At 36.2% G+C, this 24,005-nt stretch overlaps 1 protein-coding gene across 1 annotated transcript; it reads right to left on the bottom strand.

The window, feature by feature from the left end:
• Positions 1 to 21,305: 21,305 nt before the first annotated feature.
• LOC306647582 (vexin-like) lies at positions 21,306 to 22,896 on the bottom strand. Its single transcript, XM_079117065.1, has one exon. The coding sequence runs from the start codon at positions 22,679 to 22,681 to the stop codon at positions 22,067 to 22,069; it is 615 nt and encodes a 204-aa protein (XP_078973191.1). The 5' UTR covers positions 22,682 to 22,896; the 3' UTR covers positions 21,306 to 22,066.
• Positions 22,897 to 24,005: the final 1,109 nt, after the last annotated feature.

Here is a 24,005-nt window from a genome sequence, read left to right on the forward strand (position 1 = left end):
CCCGCCCCCCGCAGTTCTGCACTCACAGCTCCATTAGGCATTGCTATTCAGGGTCCCCCTTCAGGGGCACTGGCCCTGTGATAAACTAACTTCTGACCTCCACGAATTTTCTCTCATCCACAACTGGAACCTGTCTTGACCTTAAAAATTATGACTTTTATAAAACAAATTTAATGTGTATTCAAAACAACTCCATGGAAAAAAATCAGTCTGATATACCAGAAACATATATAGCTTAGTGCTGCTGGACTGCCTTAAGCATATTTGTTCCCTTAACACAGGGATCCCACAGGAGACTGGGGAAAATAACATATGGTTATTTTTATTGAAAAACCAATGCCTCTACATGTCATTTTCATTTTTCTGCTAGGAACCTTGATGGACTTGTGCATGTCACATTACACAATCTCTCAATGGGTGTAATAATTCTAGTCAGCTATTCTGACTTTCTTTTTATTCTCTATAGAAGTTTTAAGGTTGATAATTAAGTTCATTGGCACATGCAATACTATTTATACAGAATTTTTTAGAGTTTTCTTGAAATATACATAATTACCAGGGTTTCCTGTGTTGTTCTACAGCCCTACTAGAATAAATTATAATTCCTCAATCAGTTCATAAAAGCTGACCTGAAAGATAACAAAGTGTGAAGAACATGTTTAGTATTGTGTGTTGGCAAATGCTTACAGGCATCAGTTCATATAATAATATATAACTTGAAAATGTACATTAACATATATATGGAGATATCCACAATTTCTGACCTCACCTACATAGGACCATCAGTCATTAAGGAAAGATACCAGTTTTGGAAACCAACAAAATATCAGAGGTTACCTTTTGGCTTAGTGTCCATGTAGCATGGGATGCCCTGAGTGTATCTCCACCTGAAGGAAAGGCTATAATCCCAAATTTTTGCTTGCCCAACTGGGGCTTGCCCATTCTCTTGTGCTCTGGAAAATCCTTCTCAATTATGTAAATAGCTTTTCCCAGTAACTACTAGAAAACCAGAGGTGTCTTTTATTCACATTCTGAGAGTTTATTTTCCTCAGGATTTCAGCATCAAAGTTACTATTCCATTAGGGCAAAGCAATTTCATGTTTCCTGTATTCCCAGCTGGGTTTCACTCCAAGGCCTCTAAGTCTTCTCATGGGAAGAATAATTCAATTCACCTTTGTTTGATCAAAAATATATTTCATAATTGAGAAGTAGGCCTGTTCTAGGAATCATACATCGTTCAAAATTCCATATAAGTCTTCATTCCAGTCTGATCAATTTCTCTTTGTGTTTTTCATACAGATCACTCAGAGTCAAAAAGCACTGAACTATAAAACAATTATATTTTTGAAGTTTATGCCAATTTTCATAGTGTTGGATTCATAGTTCCAGGACATCATATAATGAAAGATCTCTTTAACACAGTGGTAAATTAGCCTGCAGTGTTAAAAGATGTATTGGTTCAGAATTCTCACACTCTGTCAGACAAATGGAAACAATCCAGATTTAATCCCTCAAGATAAGACCCTTCCAACGGAAAATTATTCTGTACTTTCTTCAAGGAACACCTTGATGGATGCACATTTCAAGGTATCCATTCTGCCAAAGGTTTTATAGTGGGCTTGTGTGTGTCACATCATGCATTAACACTGATTAATTTATTGTATTCACCTCTCTCTATTAAAGAATTTTTCTATATTAATAATTAAGTAATTCTTTAATGATTAAAATGTTTGTTACTCAGAATTCTCATGCATTTCTCCCAAATATAGAATTTCTACAGTGAATTCATGTTTCTTTGCAACACTGTGACAAGAAATTTTGTTTCCCTCAATGGTCTTTCTTCTATTTTATTTTCTGTGTGTGTGTGTGTGTGTGTGTGTGTGTGTGGTGCTGGGGATTCAACCCAGTGTCTTGTGCTTGTAAGGCAAGCACTCTATGAACTTAGCTGTATTCCCAACCATTTTCTTCTATTTTAAAGCAAGTTTATTTTTGATTTGTATCTCCAGCATCTACACATGAGGGAAAATATACATATTTATTGTTGCATATCTGTCATATTCCTGTGAATGTAATGTTCTACAGTTCCATCCATTTTGCTAAAAATGCCAAAATTTTTTATTTTTATGGATGAATAAAATGACTTTTGAATATTTGATCTCTGAGTAGATGGGAGGAAAAAGCATCAGAGGGCCAGTTAGATAAAATAAGTCTAATTATTGAAGAACTAAGGGTGACTTTAAGACAAGAGCATATTGAGCTCAGAAAAGTCCTGAGACAGTCTTAATCAGATCTGAGGTACTTGGAAAAGAAGTTCCCCATTAATCACCAGAGTATGAAGCAAGGAATCTTTCTTCACTCCAGAATAGCCTCTTCCAAATGTAAGCCCTGGTGTGCAAGGTACTCCCAAAACTCTCTGTCTTTAACCCACTCTTAGTTATGACACCTGTTCTCTCTCAAGTGGCTATAAAATTGTATATGGTCTTTCAGGGCCTCTAACACTTCGTGGAATCCAAATCCCAAGTCTGTTCCTAATTTTTAACTATTTGAAAGAGAGCCATTGTGTGAACTTACCAAAATAGATCTCCCTACGTTCAAAATTGAGTGTTGTTTTCAGGCATTCACAAGACATCCTTTCTTTACAAAAAAAAATCATAAAACATCCTATCAATTCATTACAATAGATTACCCTTTATCTTTACTTCTTCAAGGATTTCAATTGTTTGCTTGTCAATTGGGAATATTACCTGACTATGAGATTTGCCTCCTAGTTCGAATTGAGAAACATAGCAATAGACCATTGTCTTCTGACTCTGAGGGCTAAAGACACAATTTTAAATGAAGCTTCTACTTGGCAAATATCCTGCTTAACTCAAATAGTTACCAAAATGTATTGTCTTTCATCTTAGTGGGACCTTGTCCTATCTGCAAAAGATTTTTTTTCCCACTTTGTGTTGTTTTCAAAACAACCTAGAATTAAACATATCTAAATTATTGCACTTAGTAGATTAACCAGTTTGTGGGATGAAGCTTTAAATTGAGACATGTTGGTAAGTGTGCATAAACCAAATGACCCTTTTCTGTTTTCATGATTGCTTGTAGGAGAAAAATATGCCACTGTGAAGCCCTGTCACTGGTGTACAATGCATTAGTAATCAAAGAAAACCAGAAAATAGTCTGTTTGATAAGTCACCAGAAATATTAGAGCATGCCTCTACTCATCCCTCTGTCTCACAGATAAAATACCAGTTCCCACTCCTCTGCAATGCATAAAAAACACCCTAAACTTTCCATACAACTTTTATGAAAGAAATTTTTAAAAATTAGGTTTACTGGGCACCATAACTGGTTTAATTATAAGCTCAGAATGAAGAAAATGGCCTCTGAAGGGAAACAAAATATCACATGATCTTACACTTGGACCTATTTTACAAAAAGGGAGAAAAAATGGTTCAAAGAGTGCTATTTATGAATATTTTACCTCACATTCTCACAATGGTAGCTTTTCTTCTTCCTTAAATGTCTGAAATGTAAGCTTATTTTAGCAGTGCCCAAACTGATTACAAACCAGAGAACAAAGTTGCCACCTTTAAATCTAAGCTTCTCTGCAACATAGCAGATTGTTTGCTTTCTTCTTATGCTCCATGATTCTACCATTGTAATAAATTCTTCCCTAAATTCTTAAAAAGGAAGAGAGAAAAAGATTGAAAATCTTGAAAATCCAACTGCATCAGGCCTGGGAATATCAGGGTATGGCATAATACCTGTGGATTTTTTTCTCTTCTCCAGATGAGCACATTAAGGGAAAATGAACAAATGTCACATGTGAAAGTTTTTATTACCTTGTAAACACTTTCCCGAAGACTTCCTGGGCTTACACATTATGTGAGTATCTGATCTGGGTCTAATCTGATTGAAAAGTCAAATCAATTGCAATTAATACTTTCCATGTGATTTTTACTAGAATATTATGGGTGTGTCAGTTTTTTGAACCTCTAGTTCTGAGTGCAACATGTTTTGTTTGTTTATAGTTTGTGTTTCTGTGTGTGTATGTGTGTGTGAATTTACTTTTGGTATTGCACCAATCAGTCTTGCCTTGTCTCACTGGAGTTTCTATTCAACTGCTTTTTGCTTCTTGTTGTCTTTACTCAGAGTTCAATTATTTAAGGGTTAGATCTTAAATACACTGAAAAAGAATCAGATTTTTTGAAATGATCTTAGTCAGGAGAATATATGTTGATGATAAAAGAGGATCTTCCCACTTGGAGAATGAGTGGCTACCTGGATCTTGGTTTCAGTGTCCAGCAAGGCTGAAAAATTCTACTCCTAACATCCCCAAATTCAGAGACCCTTCACATGTCTGAGTCATAATGTAAAAATTCATGACTAAGTTTTAAATGGTTAAATAAAATAAAACAGTCTGTTTAATGACTATCTCTATGTCTTTTTTAATCCTGTCTTTGGTAAAATAATACCTGACAAAAGATATGAAAACTTTGTTTTGTATGAAGTTCATGAATGTGTGTGCATACCTATTTATTGTATGTTGCATTGACATAAGTACTTTTGTCAATATATCATGGACAAGGTGCCAAAATTGGCATGTTGATAAAAAAGCACTTATAAATTTATAACAAAGTGGATTCAAATGACTTTCAGTTCACTTGATTAACTTTAGTTGGATAACATTTGTTCATGTCTTTAAATTTACTAACCCACTATTTTGCTTGGTAGTCTAACAATATAGAGTTGGTTTCTATAAAATCATTAATATATTTCTTTTGCTTCTAGGAATTTTTTTAAAAAGGAAAAGGTAATTTCAAGTGTTAAGTAGGTGGATGATATCTTAGTTTTCCTGGGTAGCATACATAATTTCATGGATAATTTAGATTTAACAATAGTGGACTAAGTATTTATAAATATATTTCTCAAAGAGACATATGATTAATTTGCAACTGCTCCATACAAATTCAAGTATTCTTGGTTTCTTAAATTGTATAAGACAACATGTTTTGTGTCTACCAATGGGTTTTATTAAATTGTTGGTATATTGAAAAGCAATTTGATTGTTTTGTTTGTGGAATTAGGTTTTCAATAAAAACAAAGTGACTTTAAGACAATTCTGATTACATGTGTTGTTCTATATTCAAAATATTTATCTTTCAACTAAAGTATAATAAAAAATAAAGTACTTTACTTCATTGAATAAAAAGTTCTTTGAATTCATTAAGTTTACATAGCTTAATTTAGAATGTAAATTTTAAAAGTAGGTCAACTTCAGAAAAGAGAGAAATAAGAACATTGTAGGCATGAAAATGTACATTTTTGTAAAAAATTAAAAGATGTTTTCAAAGAGAAAGCATTTTGAATTGTAGTGTAATGTTTTTGACATAACATCCAGGAGAAAAAGAGAGACAACCCTAAGGACATAAATATTAAGTATTTGTTACTGAAAGCTGGGTCCTTTTCACTCATGCCAGCACAATAATAAAGACATGGTTTTGAGAAAAAGGAAAATAAATTCTATTGCTCTGCTGTTGTCTATGTACTTTAGTGACACTGCACTGGTATTGGAATAGATTAAAATTACAGATGTTATGCAGACTACATAAATTCTACTTATAGGAAATATATATGCACACATACACACACGAAGACACATACAAACACACACACACAAACACACACACACACACACACACACATATATTTTTTTTTTTTTTCTTTGAGAGAGAGAGACAATATGATGCAGTTTTTCTAGTCACACCCAATCTGACTATGGTTACTATGAAGTCAATCCCCATCACATAAATAAAATGATTAGGTTAACATTCTGTTAAATGAATCATTTTACCTCAATCTGTAGCATTTCTCACACATGAGATGTTTGATCGCACCCTGTATTCACTCATAAAACCAGTCTATATTCTCTCACTAGCATAGTATTTAGGGCCTGCCTAACATTTTTTTCATTACTGGGTATTGAACTCCGTGGTACACTACCAATAATCCACATGCCCAGGAGTATACTGTATTTTATTTAGAGACAGGATCTCACTGAGTTGCTTAGCACCTCACCATTGCTGAGGCTGAGTTTGAAATTTTGATCCTCCTGCCTCAGTAACCCAAGCCACTGCACCTGGTTGGCCTCCCTAACCTCTAAAAATGAAAAAGCATCTGTCACCTATGTGGCTTTTATGACATCTAATATCCTAACTTGAAGAGCCTCAATAATTTTATGCATAAACTGTCTCTAAATGAAATACAAAATACAGCTGGGGATGTGACTCAGTGGTTGAGTGTCTCTCAGTTCAATCCCTGGTATCCTGCCAAAATATATGTACTCCTTTTCTAAGAGTCCTCATATTCTTAAGTGTTCCAATACTGACCAAAATCCAAGTCCAAAGACTTCTCTGGAGTTCAGGGAAATTATTTAGAATGAACACCTCTAAAAATCAAATGCTATATGTATCCAATATATAAAGGCACAGAATATAAGTTTCCATGTGAAGAAATAGGGGCATTGAAAGGTGGGATAGGACTAAAGCAAGACCAAAATCCAGGTTAAAAAATGAATCCTGTATCTTCACATTCAGTATCCGAGTCCATAGGGATCCAAACTCTGATACACTTTGCATGATCTCCCAGTTCTTTCTTTGAAATATCACTGGAATCTTCTGTAACCTCCTGACTCCAGTATTCTCCAACTCTGCTAACCCACCAGCACTAGGTTGCTGCCAGAGTCTGTGTCTTCTCTATCATTGGCCAAGACTCCTGGGATCACAGCTGCAGCATTCTCTGAGTGACTGATTGGCTCAGCACAGTGAGGTGTTGGAGACCTGCAGGGACACTAAATCTATAGGGGGAAAACTGCAATACCTTGGATTCTCACTGCTACACAGAAAATACATGAACAACATGAAAAAAAAAAAAAACAGTGGAAGAAAGTATCCCAAACAAATCTAGATGCTGTAGCATTAGAATCCAATGACAGCATGGTAGGGGAAACATCAGAAAGGAAGTTCAGAATATACATAATTAAAATGATATGAGAAGCAAAGGATGAGATAAGAGAGCAAATGCAGCAATGAATGATTGCACCAATGAACAGTTAAAAGAAGAAATGTGAAGCAAAAGAACATTTCAATAAACAGAGATTCTGAAAAAAATTGAGAAATCCTTGAAATGAAGGAAAGAATAAATCAAATTAAAACTTCAATAGAAAGTATAAACAACAGACTACATCACTTGGAAGACAGAACCTCAGACAAAGTAGGCAAAATATTTAAACTTGAAAACAAAGGTGACCAAACAGAAAAGATGGTAAGAAATCAAGAACAGAACCTCCAAGAATTGTGGGTTATAATGAGAAAATCAAATTTAAGAATTATTGGGATTGAAGAAGGCACAGAGATACAAACCAAAGGAATGAACAACCTATTCAATAAAATAATATCAGAAAATTTTCTAATCCTTAAGAATGAGATGGAAAATCAACTACAAGAGGTATACAGGACACCAAATGTACAAAATTACAATTGATCCACACCAAAGCACATTGTGATGAAAATGTTTAACATGCAAAATAAAAATATAATTTTAATGGCTGTAAGAGAAAAGCAACAGATGACATGTAGGGGGAAACAAATAACAATATCAGCAGATTTCTCAGCCCAGACCATAAAAGTTAGAAGGGCTTGGAACAACATATTTCAAGCTTGGATATAAAATGGATGCCAGCCAAGCATCTTATACCCACCAAATCTTACCTTCAGATTTGACAATGACATAAAATCCTTCCATGATAAACAAAAGTTAAACATTATACAAATAGAAAGCCTAAACTAAAGAACATTCTCAGCAAAATATTTCATAAGGAGGAAGTGAAAAACAACAATGCAAATCATGAAAGGAACAAACTACCCTAAAGGAAAAGTCAATAAGGAAGAAACCAAGTCAAGTTAAAAAATAAGCCAAAATGACTGGAATACAAGTCATATCTCAATAATAACCCTGAATATTAATTGTCTAAACTCATCAAACAAAAGACACAGACTGACAAATTAGATTAAAAAGAAAGACCCTACAATTATGCTGCCTTTCAGAGACTCATCACATAGAAAAGGATACGCACAGACTAAAGGCAAAATGGTAGGAAAACACATACCATGCACACAGACTTATTAAACATGCAGAGGTTTCCATCCTATCAGATAAAGTGGAGTTCAAGCCAAAGTTTGCCAGAAGGGACAAAGAAGGACATTGCACAATGTTTAAGGGAAGCATAAATCAGCAAGTCATAACAATCATATATATATGATATATATGATATATATATATATACATATATATATATATGTATATATATATCCCAAACAAACATCCATGTCTGTCAAACAAATCCCTCTCAATTCCAGGAATCATATAAATCATATAAACCACAATAAAATAATACTAGGTCATTGTAGCACACCTCTATCACCATTGGACAGATTTTTCAAACAAAAATTGAACAAAGAAACCATAGACCATGATAACAAAACCAAAGTTTAGACCTAACAGACAAATATAGAATATTTCAATAATCAATGATTGAGTACACTTTCTTCTCAGCAGCATATGGACCCATCAATTAAAGAGACCATATGTTATGCCACAAAGCTACTCTTACCAAATACAAAGAAAAATAGAGATACTACCTTGTATTCTATCAGAGCATGATGGATAGAAATTAAAAATCAATGATAAAAAAGATAACAGAAACTACTCCAACACCTGGAGACTAAATAATATGCTATTGATTGATGCATGGATAACAGAAGACATCAGGGAGGAGATAAAATTTTAAATGTAAACAAGAATAACAATGCAACATATGAAAATCTCTGGGTTGCTGTGAAAGCAGTACTGAGAGGAAAATTATTTGCATGGAACACATTCAATAAAAGAATAAAAAGTCATAAAAATGATCTAACATTACCACTCAACATCCTGGAAAAAGAAGAATATGTCAACACCTAAATTAGTAGAAAAAAGGAAATAATTAAAACCAGAGCTGAAATCAATGAAACTGATAAAAAGAAACAATTCAAAAAATTGACAAAAACAAATAAATGGTTGGATCTTTGAAAAATAAACAAACTTGATAAACCCTTAGTCATGCTAATGAAAAGAAGGAGAGAGAAAACTCAAATTACTAAAATTCGAGATGAAGAAAGAAATATAATGACAGACACTATTGAAATACAAAACACAATTTGAAGCTATTTTGAAAATCTATACTCCACCAAAACAGAAGTCATCCACAGGTTTCTAGAGACATATGATCCACCCAAACTGAATCTTGAGTACATACACAATTTAAACAGATAATGAAATTGAAGAAGCCATCAAGACCTACCAACAAAAAAAAAAGTTTATGACCAGATGGATTCTCAGCTGATTTCTACAAGACCTTCAAAGAAGAACTCATTCCAATACTCCTGAAAATATTCCATGAAATTGAAAAGGAGGGAACCCTCCAAACTCATTCTATAAACCAAATATCACCCTGATACCACAACCATCATTCAAAGACACATCAAGGAAAGAAAACCTCATACAATATCCCTAGCAAATATAGATGAAAACATTCTTAACACTATTTTAGCAAATCCATGCAAAATTATATTAAAAAGTGCACAATGATCAAGTGGGTTTTATCCCAGGGATTCAAGGTTGGTTCAATGTACAGAAATCAATAAATGTAATTCACATCAACAGACATAGTGTAAAAAATTATATGATTATTTCAGTAGATGCAGAAAATGTATTTGATAAAACACAGCATTCCTTCCTTCTCAAAATACCAGAAAAAATAGAGATAGTAGGAGCATACCTCAAAATTGTGAAATTTAGCTATGCTGATCCTATGACCAATATCATTTTAAATGGAAAAAAGCTGAAAACATTGCCCCTGAAAACTGAAAGAAGGCAGGGATGCCCTCTTTCACCACTTCTATTCAACATCCTGACTAGCATTTGAAATACTAGTCAAAGAAATTAGACAGAACAAAGACATTAGAGGGATACAAATAAGAAAATAAGAACTCGAACTACTGCTATTTGCCAATGACATGATTCTATATCTTTAGGACTCAAAAAATTCCTCCAGATAACTTCTAGAACTCATAAATAAATTTACTAAAGTAGCAGAATATAAAAATCAACACTCAAAAATTTAATGTGTTTTTATTCATAAGCAATGAATCCTCTGAAAGAAAAATTAGGAAAACTATCCCATTCACAATAGCCTCAAATTCTCATAATATGAAGCATCTCTTTAGGAAAGCTGTAAAAATTGAACAAGAACCATGGCAAGCGAGAGGCCTTGTGGGATGCAACCAGGAAGGCTATAGTGTAGAAGATGCACAGTTCTTTGTAGAGAACACCACAGTGTCATGTGTCCCACATCCTGGATATGGAATTATGGTCTTGTTTCTCCAGCTGAATTTTATTCTTTTTTGTGGGGAGGGGGTACCAGGATTGGAACTTGGGGGCACTGGACATTCCCAGTACTATTTTATATTTTATTTAGAGACAGGATCTGACCAAGATGTTTAGTACCTCACCGCTGTTGAGGCTAGTTTTGAAATCACTATCCTCCTGCCTCAGCCCTCTGAGCCTCTAGGATTCCAAGCATGCACCGCTATGCCCAGCTTTTAGTCTTGTTTTGGTCCGTCCTTACCTTAGTTTTGTTTTGGTCTCCTCCTTTCTTTATATATTGCTTTATCTCCCTTGGTAAATGTAAATGTTTACCCTGTGTCATTATACTGGATATATGTAAGTGGTTTTGGTTTTCACCGAAATGCATGCTGAGGGTACACCTTGAGGCTTAGGAAACTTTGGACTTGGAATGCTGGAACTTATGAATATGCCAACTCCTGGAAATGGACTAGAAGTACTGTGCCCTGTGAAATGGGTATAAGCTTGTTGGCAGTCAATAGTGGAAAGTCATGGTTGAGGTATGAGGTGCCCCAAAAATCTCACATATGTGAGGATGTAAGAATGATCTATGGTAAAATAATTAGATTATGATAGTTGTAATCTTAGGGGTGAAGTAAAGCCTTGATGGATTAACACTGTGTTAACTGTTGGAAACTAAGGTGTGGCTGGAAAGTGTGGGTCACTGGGAATTTGAAGAACATGAACATCATAGAGGCTACATAGTGAATAGAGAATAATTTCTCCTAAACACTATACAGGATATAGTGTCTATGGAGTTAATAGGAAGTACTCAGTGAATTAAGACTATCCAGGCAAAAAGGCTATGCAGTTCATAGAGAATCAGATACCATTTCAGATATGAAAGTCATGGAGGTTACACAGTTGATAAAGACTACATAGATCATGGAGGCTTCACCTCTCCTGGTGTCAATATGGGAGAGTTAAATGATTCACCCCATAAAAAACTATGAGCATCATAGGAATGAAGCATGTCATGAAGGATACTCGTCATAGAAGATGAGCAAGTCATTGAAAATACACAGGTAATTGAGGCTATGAATGTCAGCGAGATCACACAAACAATATAGGCCATGCAGTGTTGATATTTGGAGATGGAGTATTTTCTGAGAGTGAGGATGACAATGTCTACCCAGGAGATTTAGACATCAGAGACCAGGCATGGAAGGACAGATCTAATTTTACTTAGGATTTTACCCGACATATATAGACACATTATCCAATCAGGTTAACATACTTGTTAAAACATAACAGAACCAACCAATAGATAAGCTATATGTCATACTAAAGTAAACAAACCAAGTATGCCTAAGTGGTTCTGCCCAGCAACAGGTCTGAGCCAAAGGACTAGGGGAACAGCAGGCTATAGCACAAAGCATGAGGCAAGGCAGTGCAGGCGAGCTCATATCACAGCTTGCTGGGATGCTTGATGAGCGAGGCTTCCCCTCAGCTCATAGTTCAGCCTCAGCAACTGCAAAGGCCTTCAAATCATGGTGAGTCTTTACCATTTCTCAGTTTCTCTGACCATGGTATCAGTGACTGTTGTCAGATCAGCTTGAGGAATGTTCCCTACATTTCCCCCTTCTTTACTAATTGAAGCTAGCAGGGTCTTTGCAAATACTTGTGATTTGGCACAGTAAGTTAGTCTCTTAGAAACAAGATTGAACATACAATGAAACCCACATAGGCATAAGAGTACAACAAATATTAGTATGAGCACAGTTACAAAAAGTTGCTTTAACCAAGACATGTCTGGTAACCAAGAATTTAGCCAATCTAGCAGGCCTATATTTTCAGGTTCTTGATGAATGTTATTAACAATATCTTTTAAATGACTTAGTTCTTTGGAAATAGAATTACCATTATCAGTTAAGTTGAAACAACACATATTCTTAAGCTCCTTACAGCCCTTATGGTATAACAATGACAAATAATCAATGCCAGCTCTATTATCAAGAATGGCTTGATGATGTTGCCTTTGTTCCCCATTGAGCATTGCAATAGCCATAGTGGTATAATTAATACATTTTACCATGGCACAGGCTAATTTCATGACTCCTTTATATGCCCCTACAGCCAGTGTGGGAATTCTTACTAAAGAAAATGTTAATGCATCATACTCTGCCTTAGATAACAAAGTTACAGAGTCATCACAATTTTCGTCAAGAGGAATGGCTCACATATTGATTCTCTGAGAGGGAAGGTGTCCAAAAAATCATGAGACAAGGGTACAAGTACAGTAAGTCTGCTAAAACAACAACGTGTACCATGTGACAATATTAGCTGGAATATAACTAAATGTGTAAGCTCCACAGGAAAAGAACCAGTCAAAAGGCAAAGGAACATGTGTATATGCATAACTAACTAATTTAATTAGTTAGTTAACTACAATTAAAAGAAGGATTTCTTACAGCCATGCATTTCCTGCTACAATTTTGAATTTCAACACATTTACCTTTTTGATTAATGGCCACTATGGGAGTCAGGAATTTTATACCATAAGAGGGTTTTCACTTGAAGGCATACCCCAATTATAGCATTCTTTATAAGAAATATTCTTTTTTTTTTTTTTTTTTTTTTTTTTGTGGTGCTGGGGATTGAACCCAGGGCCTTGTGCTTACATGGCAGGCACTCTACCAACTGAGCTATCTCCCCAGCACAGGAAATATTCTTGTTGATGGCTAAAAACTTTGTCATATTCCTTATTTCTTGGACAGGATGACAAACAGGTAAAAGGCAAGATCCTAGCACCATTCTCATATGTGTATCTTGACGGATAAAAATTTCTGAGGAATTAACAATTTCCGCCAAATGAACCCAAATATTATAATGAATATGATTGGTTAAAGTAGAAGATGATAGGACAGAGGCATGAGCATTGGAATTAGCAGTGATTATAGCACACATTAATAGAAATAATTTCCCAGGCATTGGATTGGCCTGAAGTGACATCTGCTCCATTTGATGCATCAGATTCTTCATATCTCCCCAAGTTATGGGGCATAGGCATCTTGATCGCCATATTGGTCCTGGTGTGGATCGAGCATCTTCATCCTCAATCTTCAATTGGGCCATCTGTCGTGGTGGTGGTATCATCTGCTTTTGCTGTTGTGACTGGTCTGACATTTCTTGCCAGTACCCAGAGGGGCAATGTTGTTGATTCTGAAAAGATACAACTAAAACCTTGACATTGGGTTAGAAAAGGATGAGGACCATTCCATTCATTTGTCAAGGGATCTTTCCATCTGATCAATGGTAATGGTGACAGAGATGATAGAAGTCATCCCCAGTGTTTATAAACAGGGGTATTCTATGCAAATCAAAAGTTTAAAAATTTCAGGTAAATAAGAAAAAGATGTTAGTATTTCTCCAGGGAGTATTTTTCCTTTTGTATTTGAGTTTTTAAAGAATGATTTGCACATTCTATGATTGCCTGTCCTTGCAAGTTATGAAGAATATCAATAAGATGATGAATATTCCATGATTCACAAAATTGTTTAAATAGAGAACTAACAAAATATGGCCCATTATCTGTCTTCAAGGACTAAGGTATTCCCATCATCAAGAATATTTGTTTTAATGCCTGAATGGCATGTTTTGTTTTCTCACCATTTAAAGAAATAGCATAACTGTAACTTGAATATGTATGTATAATTACATGAACAAATTTTAATTTCCCCAATAAAAGGTATGTGAGTGATGTCCATTTGCCATACCTTGTTTGGTTGTAGCCCTCTAGGATTTACACCTTGAGATTGAAGAGGTCCTAAGGGGTGCATATTTAGCACATGTCCAGATCAAATGTTTGCATGAGGAAATAGTTAGATCTGGATAAAAATGATGTAGAGACTGAGCAGACATATGAAATCTAGCATGTAGTTGTTTTGCTTATTGAATTGGAGAAGTATATATGTACATTATCAATTTATCAATAGTTTCATTGCCTTTAATTGAAGGTCTTGATAAGTTAGTATGAGATCTTATATGTTGAATAAACCAAGAATAAGTTCAATTCTCTATTAGAAGCTTTAATGTGTCCATCACTTGGTCAAGAGGGAAAAATGAAGGTCTAAAAAGTAGAGTATGGGACATTTTTTGCTACTTGAGTTGCATAAGCACTGTCAGAAAAGAGATTAAAAGATTCCAGGCAAACCTCAAAAGTCTTAATTTCTGCTAATAACTCTCCTAATTGTGGCAATCCATTAAAGTTTTTCTTTATTATTTTTTGTAGATATGATTAATATCCCACAACGTTCTTTTTGCATCAGTAAAAATTACTGTGGCTTCTGGCAAGTGTTTAGACTGAGGAAAAACTTGTTGAGTATCAATAGGTAAAGTGTTCAAAGTTTGAAGAAGTTTGTCTTTAGCAAAATGATTATTTCTTCAGTAAAACCTTCCATTAATATTTGATGATTTAAATTGTTAGCTAGTAATGAAGCAAATTGGTCAAGTGAAAAAGGAAGAATTATAGTGTCAGGTTCTAGTCCATATTGAGAACATATTTCATAATTTTTGAGCTAAGAGTAACCATGTATCCACCCATGAGTGTATCTTAGATAATTTACTTCTAGCCAAATGTACCCAATATAAAGGTTCTAATTGATAATTTAACCCTGTAGGAGTACATCTTGTAGATAAGGCTATACCCAGAAGTGGTCTGAGGGGATCATATCATCCTAAGCTCAATGATTGAATTTGCTTATTTATCAATTTTATACTCTCCTTAGCTTCTTTAGTCATAATTCTAGTGCTAGTAGGATCAGATGAGCCTTCCAAAAGCATAAATAATGGTTGTAAGTGATTTGCAGTGATTCACAAGGCTGTATCCAATTAATGTTTCCACATAATTGCTGTAATTCAAAGAATAAAAGTTTGCAATCTGTAATTGCAGTGGTAGAGGGCGCACTTTGACAAACCATACCCCAGAAACAAGTAAGGTGGCACTTTTTGAACGTTATTAGAAGCAATATTAAGGCCCAAACATAATAAATTTTGATGTAATTGGTTGAATAATTTATTTAATATGTCTGCATCTTGATGTGCTACTAGGATATCATCCATGTAATGAATTATGTAGCATGAATCCTGTAATGGCCCTGTTGCATGTACCACATAATGTTGACACATCGTAGGGCTGTTTTTCATCCCTTGAAGTAAAACTGTCCATTGAAATCTCTTTAAGGGCAGACTATAATTAACTGTGGGAACAGCAAATGTAAAATATGGTTTATCTTCTGGAAGCAGGGGAATCGAAAAGAAACAGTCTTTGATATCTGTTATAATATGATAATTCTTTGGTGTACAGGACAGATGTGGCAGTCCTGGTTGCAAAGTTCCCATTTTTTTCACATGAGCATTAATGGCTCTCAAATCATGTAATAATCTCCATTTATCTCTTTTTTGAATAATAAATATAGAAGTATTACGAGGATTAACAGAAGGTTCAATATGACAAGCTTTCAATTGTTCTTTTTTTCTTTTTTTTCAATTGTTCTTCAACTAATAAATTTAAATGATTGAGCTTTTCCTGAGTTAATGGCCACTGTTTCACCCATATGGGGTCTGTAGTGTCTCATTGCAATTTTATAGGATCTGATTTAATAAGCGGGACTGTGGCCTTTAGAATTGGGGGTGCCTCCCACTTCGACCTGTTTTGTCATGAATAATTATATCATCATAGGATGATTTATCATCTGCTGTGATCACTGCATCCATACCTTCCAATAAATCTCTTCTAAATAAGTTGTTATGTAATCCTTCCACAACTAAAGGAGTAATTGAACCTTTGCTACCATCCATGTCTTCCCAAACTATGGGATGTTTAAGTTTTGGGGGAGGTTGTAGTACTCCTATCCCATGAATATTAGGTCCTTGTTCTGTTCTGCATTCTAAATTGTCAACTTCCTCCACTCTTAATAATGTTATATCAGCACCTGTATCTATTATTTTTTAATTTTTTTGTGGTGCTGGGGATTGAACCAAGAGCCTTGTGCTTGCAAGGCAAGCACTCTACCAACTGAGCTATATCCCCAGCCCTACTATATACCCTTAAATGTTATTCCATCAAGCTTAACTTGCATTCTAGGTTTCATTTGCACTGGAAGAGTCCACATTACTTTTGGATTATTTGTCCCTCTTGGTTGTAGTGCTGAGGGCTACCCCTTTTGCCATTTTAAAGGCTTCCCTCTATTATCTGATTTTGATCTACAGTCTCTAGTCCAGTGAAAACCTTTATGACATTTTGGACATTTAGAAGGAGGAAGCTTCAGTGATTGTCCTTGTCTAGAATTTTTAGGTGGGCCTTCTCTTGAAAAGTGTCCTTTTCCTCCACAAGCCCAACATGTATTTGAGCCTTTCTCTGGAATCCCTCCCTTTACATTTAAGGAAGTGGCTAAAGCTTCTGCTCATGCCATAGCTTAAGCAGAATTTGTCACTATATCTCTGCATGCTAATAACCGATCATGTATATTTCCATTTCTAAATGGAGCTATTGCTCATCGACATTCAGATGTCACCCCTTTGAATACCACCTCTTTAAGTAGTGCCTCTCCTGGGGCAACATGTTCTACCTTGTGATTAATCTGTGTCTCTAGCCACAAAATCTGCAAAATTTTCATTAGGCTTTTGGATTAACTTAACTAATGGCTTAGAAGATTCCTTAGTAGGGAACTGTTGTAGAGATCTGAGAGCACACAATCAAACCTAATTTATTTGGGTGGTTCCAGTGCCTGTATAGCCAGTTTCCTTTTCCACTAGGTGGAGTTGTTGTTTCACTCTTTTGTTCTGGATGGGGGGTGGGGGGAGCATGAGAAATGCCACCAGACAAGTTTCTTAGCTGAGATTGATTTTATACAAATGTCCTGATCTCCAGTTACTTGCAGAGAACAGAGACAAGCAGTTGAAGCGAGGTCTATATTTTGCTATTTCTGCTGCATGTTCCTCGCCATTTTCCCTGGGCAGGATTAAGTTTTTGTTTCACTTTCTTCTATAGTCCAAGAGACTAAAATTTCTGGATGTACATTCTCAGTCAAAACTCACTTTAAACAAGCATAAATCACTATTATTTTAGGATAAATTGTGCTGGTGGGATTAAACCTTTTCTCATTCTGTTTTTCTAGCACTATATAAAAATTTCCCCCAGACCTCAGGCTCCCAGACATTAGCTGCAGAAACCCAAGGAGCTATTTTTTGAAAATTTTCCCAACATGCTAATAATTCTCTTTCAGACACTTTAACTCACCTACACCATAATAAGTCTTTCAAAGCATTCACTTGAGGCTCCCTCACTGATGGAGGTAAATTACCCATTATGGAGAGTCACTCAGCCGACCTAAGGAATGTCAGCATGTCCCTATTTGGGCACCAAAATGTTGATATTTGGAGACAGGAGTCCACTGAGAGTGAGGACAATGATGTCTACCCAGTAGATTCAGACATCAGAGCCCAGACTCGGAAGGCACAGATCGAATTTTACTTAGGATTGTATAAGACATATATAGGTATGCTATCCAATCCGTTTAACACACTTGTTAAAACATAACAGAACCAACCTATAGGTAAGCTATACATCATACTAAGGTAAACAAACCAAGTATGCCTAAGTGATTCTGCCCAGCAACAAGTCTGAGAAAAAGGACTGGGGGAACAGCAGGCTCTAGCACACACCATGGGGTGAGGCAGCATGGGCGAGCTCACATTGCAGCTTGTTGGGATGCTTGATGAGTGAGGCTTCCCCTCAGCTCATAGCTCAGCCTCAGCAACTGCAAAGGCCTTCAGTCTATGGCAAGTCTTTATTATTTCCTCATTTCTCTGTCCAGACTGTTTGGCTTATTTAGATAAATTGAGGAATGTTCAGTGACTGTTGTCAGATAAGCTTGAGGAATGTTCCCTATAATGCAGGTCACCAAGTATATATAGCCAATAGAGGACACAAAGATAAAGATATTACATAGATAACTGGGGCTACTAAAGTCATGGAGGCTACAGAGTTTATATAGTTCACTCAAACCTTAGAGGCTAGGCGGTTCATATGGGTTACTAAAATCCTTTAGATTAATCAGGTTATAAGATTATATTCAGGCCAGAAAAATCATTCAGGGAATAAAATCTCTGTACATCCCAGAGAATACTCAGATTATAGATGTTATAAAGGCAATTGATATTACAGTTAAAGATACTATTCAGCCCATGAATTCTACATAGATCAATTTTCTCAAGCCATCAAGGAAATGCAGGCCATAAAGGTTTTACAGGTCATAAAAAATGCTCAATTCACCAATGCTGTTCAAGACACAGAGGGTATATGGGCAATAGAGGCTACTTATCCATTTATGTTCCACAGGTTATACAGGCTACTGAGGCAACTGACTCTATCAGGTCATAGAAGTAACTAAGATTGTAGAGGGTGCACATTTATAGAGGCTACACAGATCATAGAGCAATGCAGATATTAGAGGATTCAGTATACAAATACTACAAATATCATAGGGTCTACTCAGGTCATGAGGGAATGAAATTCATGAAGAATACTGAGATCATAATTTCTACTCATGTCATAGAAAATACACAGGTTACAGGGAATATTAACTTCATTTACTCTACAAGCCCATAAGACTATGAAGGTCTATGACACTCATAGAGGCTATGTATGTCATAGACACTATTAAAAAATAGATGCTAAGCAGGACATTGAGGATACTCACCATAAATGCTTTTTAAATTTTTGTATTTATTCATTTTAGTTATAATGGCAATAGAATATCTTTTGACATATCAAACATGCATGAATTATAACTTCCCATATTTTAGTTGTACATGATATGGTGTTACACTGGTCATGTATTCATATATGAACAGAATAAAGTTTCATCTAATTCATTTTACTGTGTTTCCCAATTTCATCCCTTCTTTCTGCCTTTCACTAACTTCTGTCTAATCTTTGGAAACTCACCCCTCTCTCTCTCCCTAATTTTATTCTCCTTTATGAGTGAGTAATACCCCATTTTATATATACATATCACATTTTCTTTATTCATTTATCTGTTGAAGGCCACCTATGTTGGTTCCATGGCTATATAAACTTTGATGTGGCCATGTCACTATGGTATGGTGATTGAAGTCCTTTGGATGTATGCTGAGGAGTGTAATATCTTTGTCAAATCTAGGTTCCATTTTGTTTCCTGAGAAATCACCATACTGAAGAGTGCTTGCACAAATTTCCAGTCCCACCAGCAATGTATGGGTGTACCTCTTCCCAACATCCTTGACAACATTTATTGTTATTTGTATTCTTTTTTTTTTTTTTTTTGGTGGTTATTAATGTCACAAAGCACACTTTATTTTTATTTGATTTTGCCAAATGTTCTATACAAGGCAAACACTTCACCATGAAATATTTAAGTTAAAAATAAATAAGTTCATTCCAGCCTACATAGATCTTCAGCTGCCACATACAAATAAAAGACATCAGTTATAAATTAAATAAGTTAAAATAAATAGTTGTAGGAGACTGTGTGGTCCAGCAAGATCACCTCTTTGTTCCCTTTGTTCTGGACCCCAATTTCTATGCTGTGTAGGACACTGGACAGTTCATTGGGATTAGCTCCTCAGCGAAAAGCCCTTGAACACAAGTTTCCAAATCATGTTTGGATGCTGGGGTCAGGTGCTCAGAGTCTAGCACAGTGTCTGAAGGCAGAGATCAGCAAGGTGAAAGCTCAGAAGCCCAGGCCTCTTACCCACCACCACACCTTCTTGTAATTTACCCAGAGATACAGAAACAGGAAATTCAAAGAGCACAAAGCAAGACATACCACAGTGAAGCAGTCAGAAATGTCAGTTGAGTCTGAAATGTTGAATGGTCAAACTCTACTTTGTACCAAGACATGGCAATTTCTAACAGTCACAGGCTAAATTTTACCACAGAATTTCTGATTTCATTAAATAGGTTGAACTAATTTAAACCTCTTAATTAGAAAACAAGCCTTCTGGAGGCAGAGTTCAGGTCACAGATGAGGTCTATTCAAGGCCTGTCACTAATCCCCTTCACAGGCAAGGCATTACTCACCAACCACTGCACTCTTTTAGCTCAGATCCCTCCTCCATATAGCACTCCAGACAGCCTCTACCAATCCACTAGTTTTAATGCTTGAGACAAAAATTCATTACTAACCCTAGTCCTTCTCTATGTACTGAACTCTTTCATGTGAAGGAGGCATTGAAGCTGGACACCTATGTATCTTAGGTGCCTTCAGACTAATCATTTAGTCTTTTTGAACTGGTGTCTATATATAAATGGATAAAGCCACCTAACTCAGCTGTTGGAAAGATTAGGATAATTTGTGTAAAGTGCTCAGTATCATGCCTGGCACATAGTAGGCATTTAATAAATGATAATTATTATTACCATTATTATTATGGGATAATTTTAAGGCTACTGATGTTGCAAATGGAATTGATAATGACGTTTCCATTGACAGAGGACAGCGTAATATTATATATTAGGTCAAACCATATGCAATGGGTATTTGACTCTTTTTGACTTCTAGACCAATATGCAATGGTCTAGTTCATTCAAATCACTTATATATTCTAACTTTATCAGACTCTTTGCTTCATGGTTGTCCCCAGAGACATATGCCCACCATTTAAAAAGTTCCTCAAATCAGTTGCTAGTGTAAGCACAGCAGGGAATCTGCTGAGGGAAGTTGAGGACTTGATGACTAATCCCACTATCTTGTGTCTATTCATATAACTTCTGGAGGCCTCAATTTCCCTATCTGTAGATTGGAAATAATTGTGTGTGTGTGTGTGTGTGTGTGTGTGTGTGTGTGTGTGTGTTTTCAAGTGGGGCTTTGTGATGATAAGAAGAGATAATGGCTGGGAAAGCACTTTTGAAAGTTAAAAATCATTGTACCAAATCAAGGTATTGTTAATTCTACTAGATTATGCCACTTAAGAAAATACTAACATTTAATTTTAATCTTTTTCTATAGAAAAACTGCACATAAAAGAACAGAGAATTCATGCAATCATGCCAAATGACCATCAGAACTGATTTTGATGACACAGTCAAGTAGATGTTAGAACTATTCAGTAAATACCTAGTGCTTTGTCCTTAAAATTTGTACCTCATCAAGGTGAAATAAACATGAAACGAGAATAGTGAGAACCATGGGGTTTACAAACCCCTCAAATGTCAAGCTTTTACATTCATGTCAGAAATTATACATTTTGGAAAAGCCTACAAGGAAAACAGAGGAATTGCCTTTGTTCTCCCTTGTAGTTCTTTAAAATGGGCTGACAACGTTTGCTTTTGGTATAGTTATGCCTAAGGATAGGGAAACAAACTTTATGACCTCCCAAAGTAACTTTCAGACCAACAGTTTTATTTTTCCTTCAAGGGACCGTTCCTTTTCCATGCCCAAAGCCGGGGTGATCAGTTAGTGAGGGAGAATGATGTTTGGACCAGCTACTAGTACAGGTGAGTGTGGCTCAGTCCCAATCCTCAAGTTTTCTTCCCTTGTCCTGTGAACCTCAGCCAGTGCAAGGCACCTGGGAAGGGTCACCTTTAGTCGACCTCAAAGGCGCTGTTGGTGGCTCCCACATATTCAGACTTCTTCTTGTGCCTGGTCCACATTTTTCGGAGGATGCCAGGGACACCGCAGGAAGCACTGCCTGTCAGTGGCAGGGAAGCCTCCGCACCCTGGGGGAGAGTTGGATACTCTTCCGTCATCTTCTTGAGATGTCTGGATCCTCTTCCTAGAACAGTTCCATTCTCTGAGCCTGTGGCTACCACCTCTGCTGCAGCTGGAGATTTCACTGAGATCCGGGCCACTGGAGGAATCAGTGATTTTCCATATGCTCGATTCCCACACAGATTTGATGCTTTGGGTTCAGAAATCCCCACAGGTCTGGAGGGGGTTTTGGCGGGATGCGCCCCGGGAGGACGAGCGTTCTGCAGCCGCCCGAACCTGCGGCCTTCGCCTGCGTCCCGACGGTCGCTACAGTGCGGCAGCAGCTCCAGGGGCCAGGACGTGTAGAGGTCCGACTCGATCACCACATTCTTGGTCAAGAGGTGTTGAGAGCTTTTGACTCTTCTCCTGGCTGGACTGGACACCTTGGAAGGAATCACGGTGGTGAAAACTTCTATATTTTCATCGCTGCAGCTGTAAATCTGATGCATCGTTTCAGCCTTCTCTCCCCCAAGTGTCTGGGAACCGGCAGCCTGTCTCTGGACCCCTAGTCGCGAGGTTTCCTAATCCAGTCTGGCTCTCGGATCATTGTGTAGGTCCACAAAAGACAGGCTGGGGCTGTGAGCTCATCTCATTCCAGTCTTCACTGCAACATTTTCTAATCCCATCTGTCTTTTTTTTTTTTTTTTTTTTTTATGAATCCTATTATTGCAAACCTTTGATTGAGCCTGGAGGCTTCCGTCTCCTCCCAGCTAGGATGTACTTAACGTTTTTATTTTGCGGTGTCTGCCGCAGTGAATTTGGAAGTCTTTTGTGAAGTGACGGTGAAGTGAAATCGCCTACTCGGTTTAGCGCCAGGCTTGACTGGTCAGGAAGGCACCTGGGTCCTGAATGAAAATCCAGGGTAAAGAGTGTTAGCTGGGGAAGAAGTAAATTCTTACACCAAGGCCCACATTTGGTCTGTATTCTTTATAATTGCCATTCTGACTCAAGTGAGTTGGAATCTTGGTGTATTATTAATTTTCATTTCTCTAATTGCTTGACATTTTGAAGAGTTCTTAATATAATTTTTGCATTCATATTTCTGTAAAGTACATTTTGAGTTTCATTGCCCATTTATTTATTGGGTTATTAGTTGTTTTGTTGTTTACTTGTTTCAGTTCTTTTTATACCTTGAGATTAATGCTATATCTGAGGTGAAGAAGGTAATCATCTTCTCCTATTCTGTAGGTTCTCTGTACATGTTCTTGATTGTTTTTTGTTGAAAGAAAGTTTATGTGTTTGAGAGCATCCCATATATTGATTTCTGATATTTGTTCTTGAATTTTAAGCACTTTGTTGAAGAATTCTGTTCCTAAGCCAACATGATGAATAATTGCATCTGCTTTTTTCTAGTAAGCCCAGGTTCTCTCTTCTAATGTCCACATCCTTGATCCACTTTGAGTTGGGTTTTGTGCATGGTGAGATATAGGGGTCACATTTAATTTTATTGTATATGGATTTCCAATTCCCCCATCACCATTTTTTGAAGAGGTTATTTTTCTCCAATGTATGTTTATGACACCTTTGTTTATTATTAGATAAACATGTTTATGTGGATTTGTCTCTATGTATTCTATTCACTACCATTGGTCTTCATGTCTGTTTTGGTACTAATACCATGTTTTTTTTGTTATTATAGGTCTGTAGTATAATTTAAGGTTTGTTATTGTGATTTATCCTGCTTCACTTTTCTCAATAAATATTTCTTTGTTTACTCTGGGTTTCTTATTTTTCCACATGAATTTCATGACTGGTTTTTCTATTTATATGGAA

This window comes from Sciurus vulgaris (assembly GCF_902686455.1).
Source record: "Sciurus vulgaris genome assembly, chromosome: 17".
Lineage (NCBI taxonomy): Eukaryota > Metazoa > Chordata > Mammalia > Rodentia > Sciuridae > Sciurus > Sciurus vulgaris.

Excerpts from the sequence above, each read along its gene's own strand:
- LOC306647582 (XM_079117065.1), bottom strand. The coding sequence starts at position 22,681 with ATGCATCAGATTTACAGCTGCAGCGATGAAAATATAGAAGTTTTCACC.